The following is a 13242-nucleotide window of genomic DNA, read 5'->3' as shown; positions in this document are numbered from 1 at the left end:
TTTGTCTGCGTTGGGTTTTTGTTGCTGTGCGCAGGCTTTCTCTAGTTGCGGCGAGCTGGGGCTACTCTTCGTTGCAGTGTGCAGGCTTCTCATTGCAGTGGCTTCACTTGTTATGAAGCATGGGCTCTAGGCAGGCGGGCTTCAGTAGTTGTGGCACACAGGCTCAGTAGTTGTGGCTCGCGGGCTCTAGAGCGCAGGCTCAGTAGTTGTGGTGCACGGACTTCGTTGCTCTGAGGCATGTGGGATCTTCCCTGACCAGGGCTCAAACCCGTGTCCCCTGCATTGGCAGGCGGATTCTTAACCACTGCGCCACCAGGGAAGCCCCTGAATTTTTTTTTAAAACAGAATTTATCCATGTTTGTAATCAGAAAAGAAAAACTAGTTTTATTCAAACAAAAGTAAAAAAAATGTCAGAAATTCTGCTTTGGTTAATTGAGCCAGGGAGGCATTGTAAAGTAAACACTGAAAGCACTGAGCTTTGGAGTCGCCCAGACTGGAGCCATCTGCCAGCTGCGTGATCTCTGGCAGGGGACACAATGCCTCTGAATTTGTTTCTCACTCGAAAACTGAGTGGCCACCTTAGAAGGTGACCGTAGGGTCAAATGTGATAATGCTCGTAAAGAAAAGAAGAAAATATACTGAGTGTCAAATACTAAGTCCTTTCTGTATATTGAGCCCCTAGTAAGTGCTTAATAAAGAGTCAATATTTTATTATTGGTAGCAGAGTTAATGCCTTATTCATTCTGTCAGCAAAGAGGTTTTGGATCCAGCTTTGTGCTGGGTACTGGCTCAGCACTGAATTTAGAGAATTTATTAGCCCAAGAATCAGCCCAGATTTCAAACAAGGGTTAAATTATATCCCATATTTTTAATTTATTTAACAAAACTATTTTCTTCCCCATGTCCTCCAGGCCCTGTGTACATCATATATACTCCTCCTTATTTGAAGGGGAGTAAGCCCCACTCGGCCCTCACGGAGTTCACAGTGTAACTGGGAAGAGAGACAAACAGGAAAAAAATCGTAAAAGCAGGTGGAAGGGAAGGGGAGTTATTGTTTCATGGGTACAAAGTATCAGTTTGAGAAGATGAAAAAGCTCAAGAGGCAGATGGTGGAGATGGTTGTACAACAATGTGAATGTACTTAATGCCACTGGGCTACAGACTTGAAAATGGTTAAGATGGTCAATTTTATGTTATGTATATTTTACAATCTTTTTCTTAAGGCAGATGGAAGCACAGGGGCAGAGAACCATGAGGGGCATTATGCATGAACCTACCTTATGACCCAGTAATTCCATCCGCAGGTAAATACAATCCCAGGTTCTCGCAGGAGGGAGAACCATCCTGGGGCCAGAATGGGCATTTGGCACCTTCCCTGATCAGGCAGAGCGGCAACCTGGCCCTGTCCTCAGTGCCCATCAGAGACCAAGCCTTAGGTGGGGATCTGTGCAGAGACACTGGCAGCTGCCCATGGCCAGGGGTGGCTACGTGATGTGTGAGGCTCAGCAAGCAAGCAAAAGGCCCCTTGTTCCAAAAGTATTAAGAATTTAAAGACAAAAATGGCAGAGCATGAAACCAATCACAGGTCCTTCTGAGTGCAGAACCTGTGCAACTGTACAGGTTGCAGGGCCATGAAGGGGACTCTGATGGGGACAGTTCCCAGCCAAGTACCATGAGGAAAGATGACAGAGGAAGGGAGAGAGGGAGATTGAGAGAATATTTTTTTGAAATTTTTATTTAAGTATAACAAACAGAAAAGTGAATGAATCCTGACTACATGGCTTGATGAATTTTCACAAAGGGAGTAAAGTGTAACCAGCACCCAGATTAAGAAGCAGAACATCACCAGCACCCTAGAAGCCCCCCTCCTGCTTCTCATAGGTCCCACTATCCTGACTTCTAACACCTTAGATTATTTTTGCCTGTTTGGGGGCTTTATGTAAGTGGGAATTAGGTGGCATGTTTACTTTTATGTCTGGCCTTTTTCACTCTCTTTCATGTTTGTGAGATGCAGCCATGCTCCTGTGTGCAGCTGTAGCTGTAAATTCTCAGACCGGTGATACCAAATGTCAGAGAGGATGTGGGGCCACCTGATCTCTCATGTACTGCTGGTGGTGGGAGTGGACCATGGTACAGCTACTTTGGAAAACTGAGTAGTAACATCTAGTAAAGCTGACCCAGCACCTCTACTCTTAGATACGTGCATAACAGAAATGCAGGCATGTGCTCCCCCAAAACAACATTTATAAGATTGCTTACATCAGCACTATTTGTAATAGCCAAAAACTCAAAAACTTGAAACTACTCAAATGCCCCAGAACAATAAGGTGAGCAAATAAATAAATGGTGGTATAGTCACAAAATGGATATTATTTCCTCCTGAGAGTCTGTATATTTGTTTGTTTAGAAAGACTATTTACCTTCTTGTGTGGCCTGGGTGTGCAACACGGGGACACAGAAGATAAACTTGCTCTTGAGCGAAAATGCAGAGGAGTGGGTAGAAGAGAGGGCTCCAGTCTCAGGAGCCATCGGTAGAGTAGCTCTAAGTGACATCTTTAAGAGAAGAAGAATTTTCACAAGAGACACTCACACCTGTCTATGTTTGGAGCCTCAATTCCCAGAAATCTGCCCGCAACATGGCAAGAGAATTTGCGTTATGGAAATGGAGCACATGTGCCTTTGGTGACTCCCAGGAGCAAAGAGCAAGAGTGTGAACACACCCTCCTTCCCAGGGCCACACCCTCTACCGGGAATCAACCAATGCAAGGTCCACCCCCCATCTGTGTTTGGACTCCAACCCTCCAAGTTTCCTGGAGGGATGTCTTCTTCCTTCTCCTCGGTGAGACATACCTGAAAGATTGTGACCTCACTCTTTCCCAAGCCAGGTAAGGATCAAGGACCAAAGTCCCCCGGCCAGAAGGTAGTCTCAGAATAGTCTTTTGGGGGTATTCCCCGGCAGTCCAGTGGTTAGGACTCAGTGCTTTCACTGCCAAGGGCCCCAGGGTTCAATCCTTGGTCAGGGAACTAAGATCCCATAAGCCGTGTGGCGTGGCCAAAAAGAAGTCTTTTGGTTCCTGTGCAAAATAACTGTATTTAGGTCTTGTGCCTAAAGCACTCAATGAATCTCAGTCTCCATTCACACTCCCCTATCTCAATGACTTTTTGTCTCCCCAGTGTCTCCCAGAATCTCCCCTCCCTCAGTTGTTTCTGGGTCCCCACTGCAAGTGGGTGACTCAGGCGACCATGACGATGGCCTGGCTTTGACATTTGAGCTGCAGCCCCAGCTCCTTAGCCCCAGTGGGCATACTAAGAAATAGTAGGAACAACAACAGCCATTTGTGAAATGTTTATCATATGTCAGGCCCTTTACATGCATTATTTATTTTTACCCCATAATAGTGTTTATAAAGTAGATAGCGTTGTTTTACAGATCTGGAAAGTGATGATCAAAATGATAAAATAGCTTTTTGCTGTATCTACTGTGAGAATGAAGACCATTCTCAGCAATCAGACTGTCGACATTCCAGAAAATGTCAACATTACTCTGAAGGGATGCACAGTTATTGTGAAGGGCCCCAGAGGTACCCTGCAGAGGGACTTCAATCACATCAATGTAGAACTCAGTCTCCTTGGAAAGAAAAAGAGGCTCCGGGTTGACAAATGGTGGGGGATTAGAAAGGAACTGGTGACTGTTTGCACTATCTGTAGCCATGTACAGAGCATGATCAAGGGTGTTACACTGGGCTTCCGTTGCAAGATGAGGTCTGTGCATGCTTACTTCCCCATCAACGTTGTTATTCAGGAGAATGCTTCTCTTGTTGAAATCCGAAATTTTTTGGGTGAAAAATATATCCGCAGGGTTTGGATGAGGCCAGGCGTTGCTTGTTCAGTATCTCAAGCCCAGAAAGATGAGTTGATTCTTGAAGGAAACAGCACTGAACTTGTGTCAAACTTGGCTGCTTTGATTCAGCAAGCCACAACAGTTGAAAACAAGGATATCAGAAAATTTTTGGATGGTATCTATGTTTCTGAAAAAGAAACAGTTCAGCAGGCTGAAGAATAAGATCTGAGTGATCCAGCTACAGAAACCGCAAGAGGCCAGACTCATTTGTGATATTTTAAAAATGAATAAAAGCTCTTTGACTTGGGAAACAAACAAACAAAACAAAACAAAATGATAAACTAAGATGCTTAAGGGACACTGCTAAATGGCCGATTAAAAAAACCTGTTAGTCAATCTCCAAAACATGTCATTAACCATGGGACCCCATTGTTCTGCACCCCAGTTTTCACAGCTGTACAATGGGAATGTCAACGAAAAAATTAACCAGTCTAAGGAAGAAATGGAAACTTTTATTCGAGCCAAATTGAGGATTATAACCCGGGAACAGCCACTCAGAAAGCTCTGGGGACTGTTCTGCCCATTAGAGGTCAAAGCACAGTTATATAAGGTTTTGAGACAGAGGGCTGTACATTAAGTGACGTATTATTGACAGGTGACACAAAGCGAGTAGTGAGTCATGGGTCACTACATGGCCACTACATGGCCCCTTACAAGATTAAGAAGGAATGTTATAGTTTAAGGAGTTGTCTTGTTGATGTTAGGAGAAAGTTGCTCCTTATGGTTGAGCAGGTATTTCTGCCAGTGGGGAGGTTTGGTTGATGCATAATGCAGACACACAATGCACAGCAGAGGGGAGAGAGGCGGCCAAAGGACAGAGAAAATTATTTATGTTTAAATTTTCCTTGACTTGCCTTAGAATGTGAAATTTTATTTCATCAGGAATAAATGATACTGACCATTCAGAATCACTGGGAAATTTCGAGGAAGCGATCCACGTGAGCACTTAGCCTGGGGCACAGAGTAGGCACTTGGGTACAGGCAGGGTTAGGTCTAGAGGAGCCCACAGTGGGGTCTCACCTGAGGGACTGGGGTCCACAACTCTCTCATGGAACTTGCTCCAAGCCTAACAGTGTGAGTGAAGCCAGCTGGAATAATTCCCTGCACTCCTCTTTCCTGTGTCCTAAGGTAGACATTGCCCCTCCTGCTATCTGGCCAGGCTCTCCCACTCCCTGTATCAAAAAAGAAAGCACTTGGTCAATAATGGCTTACACTAGGGCTTCTCATCGTGGCTCTATTGACATTTTGGATAATTATTTGTTGTGTGGACCATCCTATGCATTGTGGAATGTTTAGCACCATCCCTGGCCTTTACTCACTAGATGCCAGAAGATGCCAGAAGTAACCCCCTTGCCATAGTGAAAACCAAAAATGTCTCCAGACATTGCCAAAGGTCCCCTGGATGTCATCACCTCCAGCTGAGAACTTCTGGCTTACACAATAATAACATGCAATTATCTAATTCAACCAGGAGTCCCTGAAGGTAGGTGTAATTCCAGGTTTGGTGCAGCAGCTCGACAAAGCCAACAGGGACCAGCTTTATGCTGGTGCTCATCACCTCATGATCACAAGGTGGCTGCCACAGAACCCACTGTGCCATCATCACAATTCTATTCAAAGGCAGGCAAGAGGGGCAAAGTGGTGGTATCCTTTGTGGCTTCACCTTTAATCTGAAGAGTTTTCCCAGACACTTCTCAGCAGATCTCTCTTACGTTTTATTGGCCAAAACCGGTTATATGCCCACCCCTAGCTGCACAGGAGGCTGGGAAAATGACTAGGTGGCCAGAGAGAAGGGGGTTGGAAATGCGGTGGGCCCTCCATGATACGGCAGTATGGGCAGTCCTCGCACCTGCAGAAATTATTTTTTTGTCTGCTGTCCTCAATAAACTGTGAGCGCCTTTAGGGCGGAGCCCTCCTCAGGTTTTCCTCTGCATCCTCAGGACTTAGCCCAGTGCTCAGCACTAAAAAGGTGCTCAATCAATTCTTATTGAAAGAAAGAATGAATGAATGAATGAATGAGTGAGTGGATGAGTGAATCAATCAATCAGTGATAAGACTTTCTTCCTTCCTTGCTTATATCACTAAGAGCCCTATATAGGCAGTTATTTATTCATATGCAAACTAAACTTGGTTTAACTACAAATAAGCCTATCATGCAAATGATAATGCAAACATCTCCCTGTTCCTCCAGCAACATGGTCTGATCCCTCTGGCCATTGGACTTGCTGTTCTCTTACCCAGAACATTCTTCTTGCCATCTCCCCTCATCCATCTTCACATGGCCAGCTCCTTCTCACTCTGTAAGTCTCTGCTTGGACAGAAATGCCTATGAGAAGCTTTCCCTGAACTCCCCAGTTTGGCTCAGAGGCCTCTGCTCTATCCCCGTGGACCTCTCCTTGCTGTCCCATCCTAGCACTTGTCACCCTGGGTTGTGACTCTCTAGCAGGACAGTAAACACCCATGGGGACCAGAACAGCACGTCCTTCACTAGTAGGTTCGCCATAAACTTTTGTTGATTGAATCATTTATACCAAGGGCTGGCAAAAGTCTTATGTACAGGGACAGATGGTAAATAATTTCGGCTTTGTGGGCCATATTATCTCTGTTGCCACTATGCAACTCTGTGGCTGGAGCAAGAAGGTAGCCGTAGGTAACATGAAAACAAATAAGCCTATCTGTGTTCCAATAAAATTTTATTTATGGGCATTGAATTTGAATTTCATATTAGTTTCACGTCATGAAATATTATTTTTTTAATTTTATTTTATTTAGTTATTTATTTTTATGTAGCAGGTTCTTATTAGTTATCTATTTTATGCATATTAGTGTATACATGTCAATCCCAATCTCCCAATTCATCCCAGCACCACCACCCCCGCTTTCCCCGCTTGGTGTCCATACGTTTGTTCTCTACATCTGCGTCTCTATTTCTGCCTTGCAAACTGGTTCATCTGTACCACTTTTCTAGATTTCACATACATGCGTTAATATATGATATTTGTTTCTCTCTTTCTGACTTACTTCACTCTGTATGACAGTCTCTAGGTCCATCCACGTCTCTACAAATGACCCAATGAAATACTATTCTTAAAAAAGTTTTTTTCAACCATCTGAAAAATGTAACAACCGTTCTCAAAGACTCTCAGGCCATACAAAAACAGGTGACAAAACATAGTTTACTGACCCTGATTAATACTGAGGGTCACATGCTTTGGGTTTTCCAAATCATTCCCAGGATGCAGCAGGATCACTTAGAGCAATAAATGTAACAGTATTAATATCAAGCAGTAAATTAAACTTGAAAGTACACTAAATGACTTCGCCATCCCATACTTAGACTGTATTTAAGAAATCCAAGATGATTTAAGATTAAGGAATTGTTACTATCAAGGAACCATGTCAATAGGTTTAAACAACTGCTTGACAATTTCTATATGCAATCCTAATGGGAATTTTTAAAACTAGGCATGGAAGGGTATTTCTTTTTTTGTGATAAAAATTAATTATTTACCTTAAAAAATATCCAAAATATTATTTCGATAAATGAAAGTAACCACTGGAAAAACTGAAAACAAAAATTGAGACCAGTTGCTTCAGGGATTGGAAGTGAGGGTAGTTTTCCTGCAATGCTAGGTTTCTTCAACTGGGTTTCACGTATTACTATGATGTGTTGAATGGTAGTGAGGCTGTAGGGATACAGGAATTCCATGCTCTGCTGGGGGTGGGGGAGCATGTGGACTGGTGCAGCCATTCTGGACAACAGTCAGGCAGTATTAGTGAAAACTAGAGTCCATATTCCCCAGGGACTAGCAATTCCACTCCTAGCCATTCTCACACAGCTACTTAAGGGCACCTGAATAAGGGTGTCCACGGCAGCACTATTTGTGTTAGCAGGGAGTTGAAAGATCCTGGGAGAAGGACAGATAAAATGTAGTAGATGTACACCCTGGAGAATTATTTACATATTAGAGGCAACTGATTGGATGAACACATAGCAATGCGGAAGTATCCTAGAGATGTAGTGTTTACTGAAAAAAAGTAAGAAACAGAATGAGACGTACCAAATAACATTATGTAAATTAAAAATACAAACAGGCAAAACAACAATGCCAGGTTTGTAAGAACACATGCAAAAAGATACACATTCAACAATAAACAGGGTTCCTTAGGAAGAGAAAGACACACATGGGATAAACACATACAGGCGTCCCAAAGAGAGCGCAAAAGGGATTGCCTTCCCAGGATCCAGAGCCATTCCCAAAGATAACCAAATAAAAGAAAGACTTAGACAATTGCCCTGAGGGCTGGCCATAGACCCTAACTGCAAATGCAGTGGAATCCACATTTCTGTCTAGCCACATCTAGTCATAAATGGGGTGCAACTGACATTTCTGTCTGACCATAGTTTGGGATCCCCAACCTGACGATTGCCAAGCCAAGTTCTAAGGACACAAAATGGGACAAACAAGAAGGTAAAAGCTATCACAGGAGAGAAAGGACCAATAACCAATGGATCTGGGTTTGGAAAGGCAGGGACAATATGAAATTTTATTTTTTTCCCTCGACTGGGTACTATAGACAGAGATTCAGGAGAGCTGACTCTGGTAAGAATTCTCACCCTTCACTTGGCTTCTGCCAGTTTTTCTAGGATCCAATCTGCAGGCTCCAAAGTGAGTGGGGTTTAAAATACAGTGTAGCTCAGGTATTTACCAAAATTTGGCAAGGTTTTCCATTACTTCTAAATTTAGTTTCCCCTTGGCTATTTAAGGGAATAACTGGTAGTGAAACAGGAGGGAAGGGGGCAGGGCACAACCTTTAAAATAATGACATAGCCATAGTACATGACAAAAACTAGTGAGAACCAACTAGGTCCAAGATGGCGGAAGATTCGACTTCCAGTAGACCTTGAGCCTCATTATACGCTCATTGTAATATATTAGCATGCTAAATGGCACACCCACCAGCACCATGACAGTTCTGAGGCTAACCATAAAAGGCCAAAAGTGGGTGGTGGCCGAATTCTGGGAAATCCCCACCCCTTCTCCCAAATAATTGGAATAATCCTCCCACTCATTAGCCTATGAAATTACCAGCCCATAAAAAGTAACCATGCCATATTTTGAGGCTCTCTCTCACCTTCTGAGATGGCCCACACTCTGTCTGTGGAATGTGTTACTCTCTTAAAAACATCCACTTTTTATGTATCACTTGTCTGAATTCTCTCGCGACGAAGAAAGAACCTCAAATTCACCGGGAACAGCAGCAGTTTACCAGAATATCCCTCAGAGTCCTGTCAACTCTGGGACAGACCAATATGGGGGCCATTCTTTTGAGGGTAGATATGAGGATAACTAACTTGGTGAATTTGTGTTTGCAGTCATGCAGTCTCTTCAGAGTAGAAAGGCAATTCAGACAGAGGATTAGTATCAATAGAATGAGTACCAAGTAAAGGAGGATAGAGGGGAGCAGTAGGCGCTACATCAGTCTCATAGTCTTCTGTTATATGTACCTTTTATATCTTTAATTTTTCATTAGCCTTTTGCAATGAATCTTTCAACGAAGTCTTCAAATTTTTGGAATTTTGAAGCTTCTTGGGGGTTTCTGCATGCCAATTAAAATAGCTATCCCATTCTGTTTGTTTGATCTGGGAACCCTTGTCTTCAAGTGCACCTCTTAAATGAATGATCTTGTCTAATTGGAACATTCTTCATAATGGCCATTGTAATTCTAGGTTGTCTTCAGTAAGATTGGTCCATGCACATGTGGAGAAATCATAATTTTTTAAACAGAAAACTGGCGGGGGTCCCTAAAGAGGGGGCCACCCTTAAAGCATTTAAATGACTGGGATCCCATTTTTGGAGTTTTCCCGAGAGTGAAGAAAAAAAGTCCTAGAGAGCCGAAGGGATATGCTTAGGGTTGGAACTTGTGTTTTGTTTCACAGTGTGCCTTTCATGGGATACCTCTTTTTTCTGGCAGATGGCCTTTGCCCTATTTGCCCAACCTTTGACCAGGTGTCCTTTGTTGCACAGAATTTTCTTGTGAGTGGTAAGAGGAAAACTGGAAAACTTGCTCACCTGTGACCATTTTATCCTTACACTCTTGTGCTTGGAGGATGGTTGTCTCTCATATACAGGTGGCGAGCACTCTGGCAGCATTTAGGTGCTCAATCTGTGTTCACCAATTTTAGTTTTTGGTTTGCTCTCAGGAAAATCCACTAGTTTAAATCTAAACCAAGTGTATTCTAATTTAGAAACCAAAAGAGCACTCACCAGAAGGACAATCTGTCCTTATCCAAATCCTGAATAAAGTTGGAGAGCTTGACTAAAAGGAGGGAGGTTGAAAGCCAAGAGGAGACTCACCAAGCCAGAAGAAGAAGGTGACTCTAAGGTGCATTGAGCTTAAGGGGCTCAGTGCAGGTACCTCGCTCAGTTCTGAGAGTCACTGTCCCTCCAGGGGTCATCTCCTTTGGATCTCACTTCTGACACCATTGAATGTCAACCTAAATAAGGAGGTAAACCGAGGCAATCTCAAATTACCAGAAACTTGAGTTTATTTGGGAGTAGCAGAAGAATTGCAATTTGGGAAATGCCTGTTGTAGCAAGCTACAGTCAATTGAGTCAATTGAGGGTTTGAGAAGGACTCTATTTATGGGCAAGGAGTGCAAAGAGTGGGGAAGTCCAGCCAGAGTCCAAGCAGTAAGTTCATTGGCTTAAGGATGGGGAGAGATTCTTGGCAAATGTTCTTTGGTAAGGAGATAAGCCTCAGTCTTCTGTAAATCAGACGTTTAATGGAAATCAGTCTCGCTGTTCTTAAGTACTGTTCTTCTGAGGGCACACATGTGAGATTCTCCATTTCATATTTTCATTCATGTTAGATTGAAATCCTTTATAGATATAGATATGGATTATACAGATATAGAAAGGCAATATCGGGCTTCCCTGGTGGCGCAGTGGTTGAGAATCTGCCTGCCAATGCAGGGGACACGGGTTCGAGCCCTGGTCTGGGAAAATCCCACATGCCGCGGAGCAACTAGGCCCGTGAGCCACGGTTACTGAGCCTGTGCGTCTGGAGCCTGTGCTCCCGAGGCCGCGATAGTGAGAGGCTGGCGCACCGCGATGAAGAGTGGCCCCCACTTGCCACAACTAGAGAAAGCCCGTGCACAGAAACGAAGACCCAACACAGCCAAAAATAAATAAATTAATTAATTTAAAAATATATATATATATGGTATTTAATTTTAAAAAAAGGCAATATTGTTATCACTTGTAAAAATATAATTATACAGCCAGAGAATTGGAACCTACTGAAAACTTTAAGAATAACACAAAAGAGCCTCTGTGCAAAATGAATACACAAAAAAGTCAAATCTTTCTATTTACTGTTATTTACTGTATTTTCTATTTACTATCTACTGTATTTCTATATAACCACTTAGAAGGTATGATGGCAGAAAATATTCCAGCCACAATAAGCAATTTTAAAATATTCTAATTACCCCTAAGAAGAAATGAATGAGATCCATAAATGATATGAAAGATGTGAGAAAATACAGAAACATCCATATTCTTGAATGGAAAGCTGATGAAAAAAAAATGTCAACTCTCTGTTAATTCATAGTTCATCACATTTCCAATTAAAATTCAAAAGAATTTGACACAGTTAGAATTTAGAAATTGAGGACTTCCCTAGTGGCACAGTGGTTAAGAATCTGCCTGCCAATGCAGGGGACACGGGTCCGAGCCCTGGTCTGGGAAGATCCCACATGCGGTGGAGCAACTAAGCCCATGTGCCATAACTACTGAGCCTGCACTGTAGAGCCCGTGAGCCACAACTACTGAGCCTGCGAGCCACATCTACTGAGCCCGTGTGCCACAACTACTGAAGGCCACTCGCCTAGAGCCTGTGCTCTGCAACAACAGAAGCCACCACAGTGAGAAGCCTGTGCACACACACACCTCCTCCCCCACCAACTAGAGAAAGCCCCCACGCAGCTACGAAGACCCATCGCAGCCAAAAATAAAAATAAATAAATTTATTTTAAAAATAAATAGAAATTGACAAAATTTCCCTGGCTATATATTTCACTGGAGAATTACTAGATGAGTTTACTATAAAAATTTTGGAAAAGAAAAATAATTGAAATGAGGAAGGGACATTTTCTCTGCTGGATAGTAAATGTATTATAAACAAAAAAGTAAAACAAGGCTGCATCCACAAGAATTAATGGGCAAATCACTCAGAAAAAAAAAAAAAAAGCTCTGAAGCCACTCAAAATACCATACGAATTTATTGAGAAAGAAAGCTCACAAACCAAAAAGAAGAGGGGATTTATTACGCAGCAAATGGATGTTGGAGAAAGTGGCTGGAAATCAGAGGAGGATCAGTTTAGATCTACACTTTATGCTGTAGTATAAAACACTGTACTTTCCAGACGCATTAAACCATTACATATAACAATAACGTCACTTAAAAAAAACTTTTTTAAAAAAAGGTAGATAACTAAATTTGGATGAAGGGCTTTGTAAGAATAAAAGCAATAATGAGAGGCTCGCCCCGCGCCCGGGACTCAGCTGGCTGGGCTGTGGCGGCGGCAGCGCTGAGGCTGCGCGCGGGAAGAGGGTCCGGATGCGTCCGCGCTTGGGCCCCGCCGCCCTCACCCGAGTCTCTGGCCGCTGAGAAGGGAGCGGTTCGAGCCTCCGGATGCCCAAGCACACCCCTGACTGCTTCCGACACCGCCCTCCTTCGCTTCCCAGCCGCGGGCCTCGCTCGGCGCTAGACGATTCCGAGGGCTGCTGCTCTGTGTAGAGTATCCGTGCCGTCAGCCTCGCTCGCCGCCGGGCCCTGCAGGAGCCGCAGGAGCTCGGCGCTCGCCCTTCCTCGAGAATCTCTTGTCAGCGGGTGGGAGCGGCGTCGGCGCGAGAGGCCCCTGGGCTGAGGCGGCGGTAGCTCCGCCGGCTCCCTCACGTCCGCGGGCGGAGACCTCCGGACTCCGCTGAGGAAATTCCGGTCCCCGTTCTTGGGGGCGCAGAGCAGTGAGTGCGCGGCTCCCCAACACCGCCCCCAGTGCGGCCCTTCAGTCCGCGCCCAGCTCCACCCCCCAGCCCTTGCCCGCGATCGTCGACCCCTCCTGGCCACCGGTTCCTCTTCGCGGCTGTCGAGGGTCAGGTTTTGACCTCCCGTCCCCTACTCCGCCGGCTCCTTTCCCGCAGCCCGGCCCTCTCCCGTCCACCTGCCTCCCCGGTCCTCACCCCGCCCAGCCCCAGACTCCAGTGCAACCCTTTCTTCCCGCCGTCGCGTGGTCTCACCAACCCCAGCTGCCTTCTTGAACCCCACCCTGTTCC

The 13242-nt window shown here is 44.4% G+C and overlaps 1 protein-coding gene across 1 annotated transcript; it reads left to right on the top strand.

The window, feature by feature from the left end:
• Positions 1-3481: 3481 nt before the first annotated feature.
• Positions 3482-4103, top strand: LOC132374013 (large ribosomal subunit protein uL6-like). Its single transcript, XM_059937488.1, has one exon. The coding sequence runs from the start codon at positions 3488-3490 to the stop codon at positions 4061-4063; it is 576 nt and encodes a 191-aa protein (XP_059793471.1). The 5' UTR covers positions 3482-3487; the 3' UTR covers positions 4064-4103.
• Positions 4104-13242: the final 9139 nt, after the last annotated feature.

The sequence above is a fragment of the Balaenoptera ricei genome, chromosome 11 (genome assembly GCF_028023285.1).
Source record: "Balaenoptera ricei isolate mBalRic1 chromosome 11, mBalRic1.hap2, whole genome shotgun sequence".
Classification (NCBI taxonomy): Eukaryota; Metazoa; Chordata; class Mammalia; order Artiodactyla; family Balaenopteridae; genus Balaenoptera; species Balaenoptera ricei.
Note: the sequence above shows the minus strand (reverse complement) of the source record. Positions and strands in the feature narration are given on the sequence as shown.

Coding starts and splice junctions, on each gene's coding strand:
- LOC132374013 (XM_059937488.1), top strand. CDS start 3,488: ATGAAGACCATTCTCAGCAATCAGACTGTCGACATTCCAGAAAATGTC.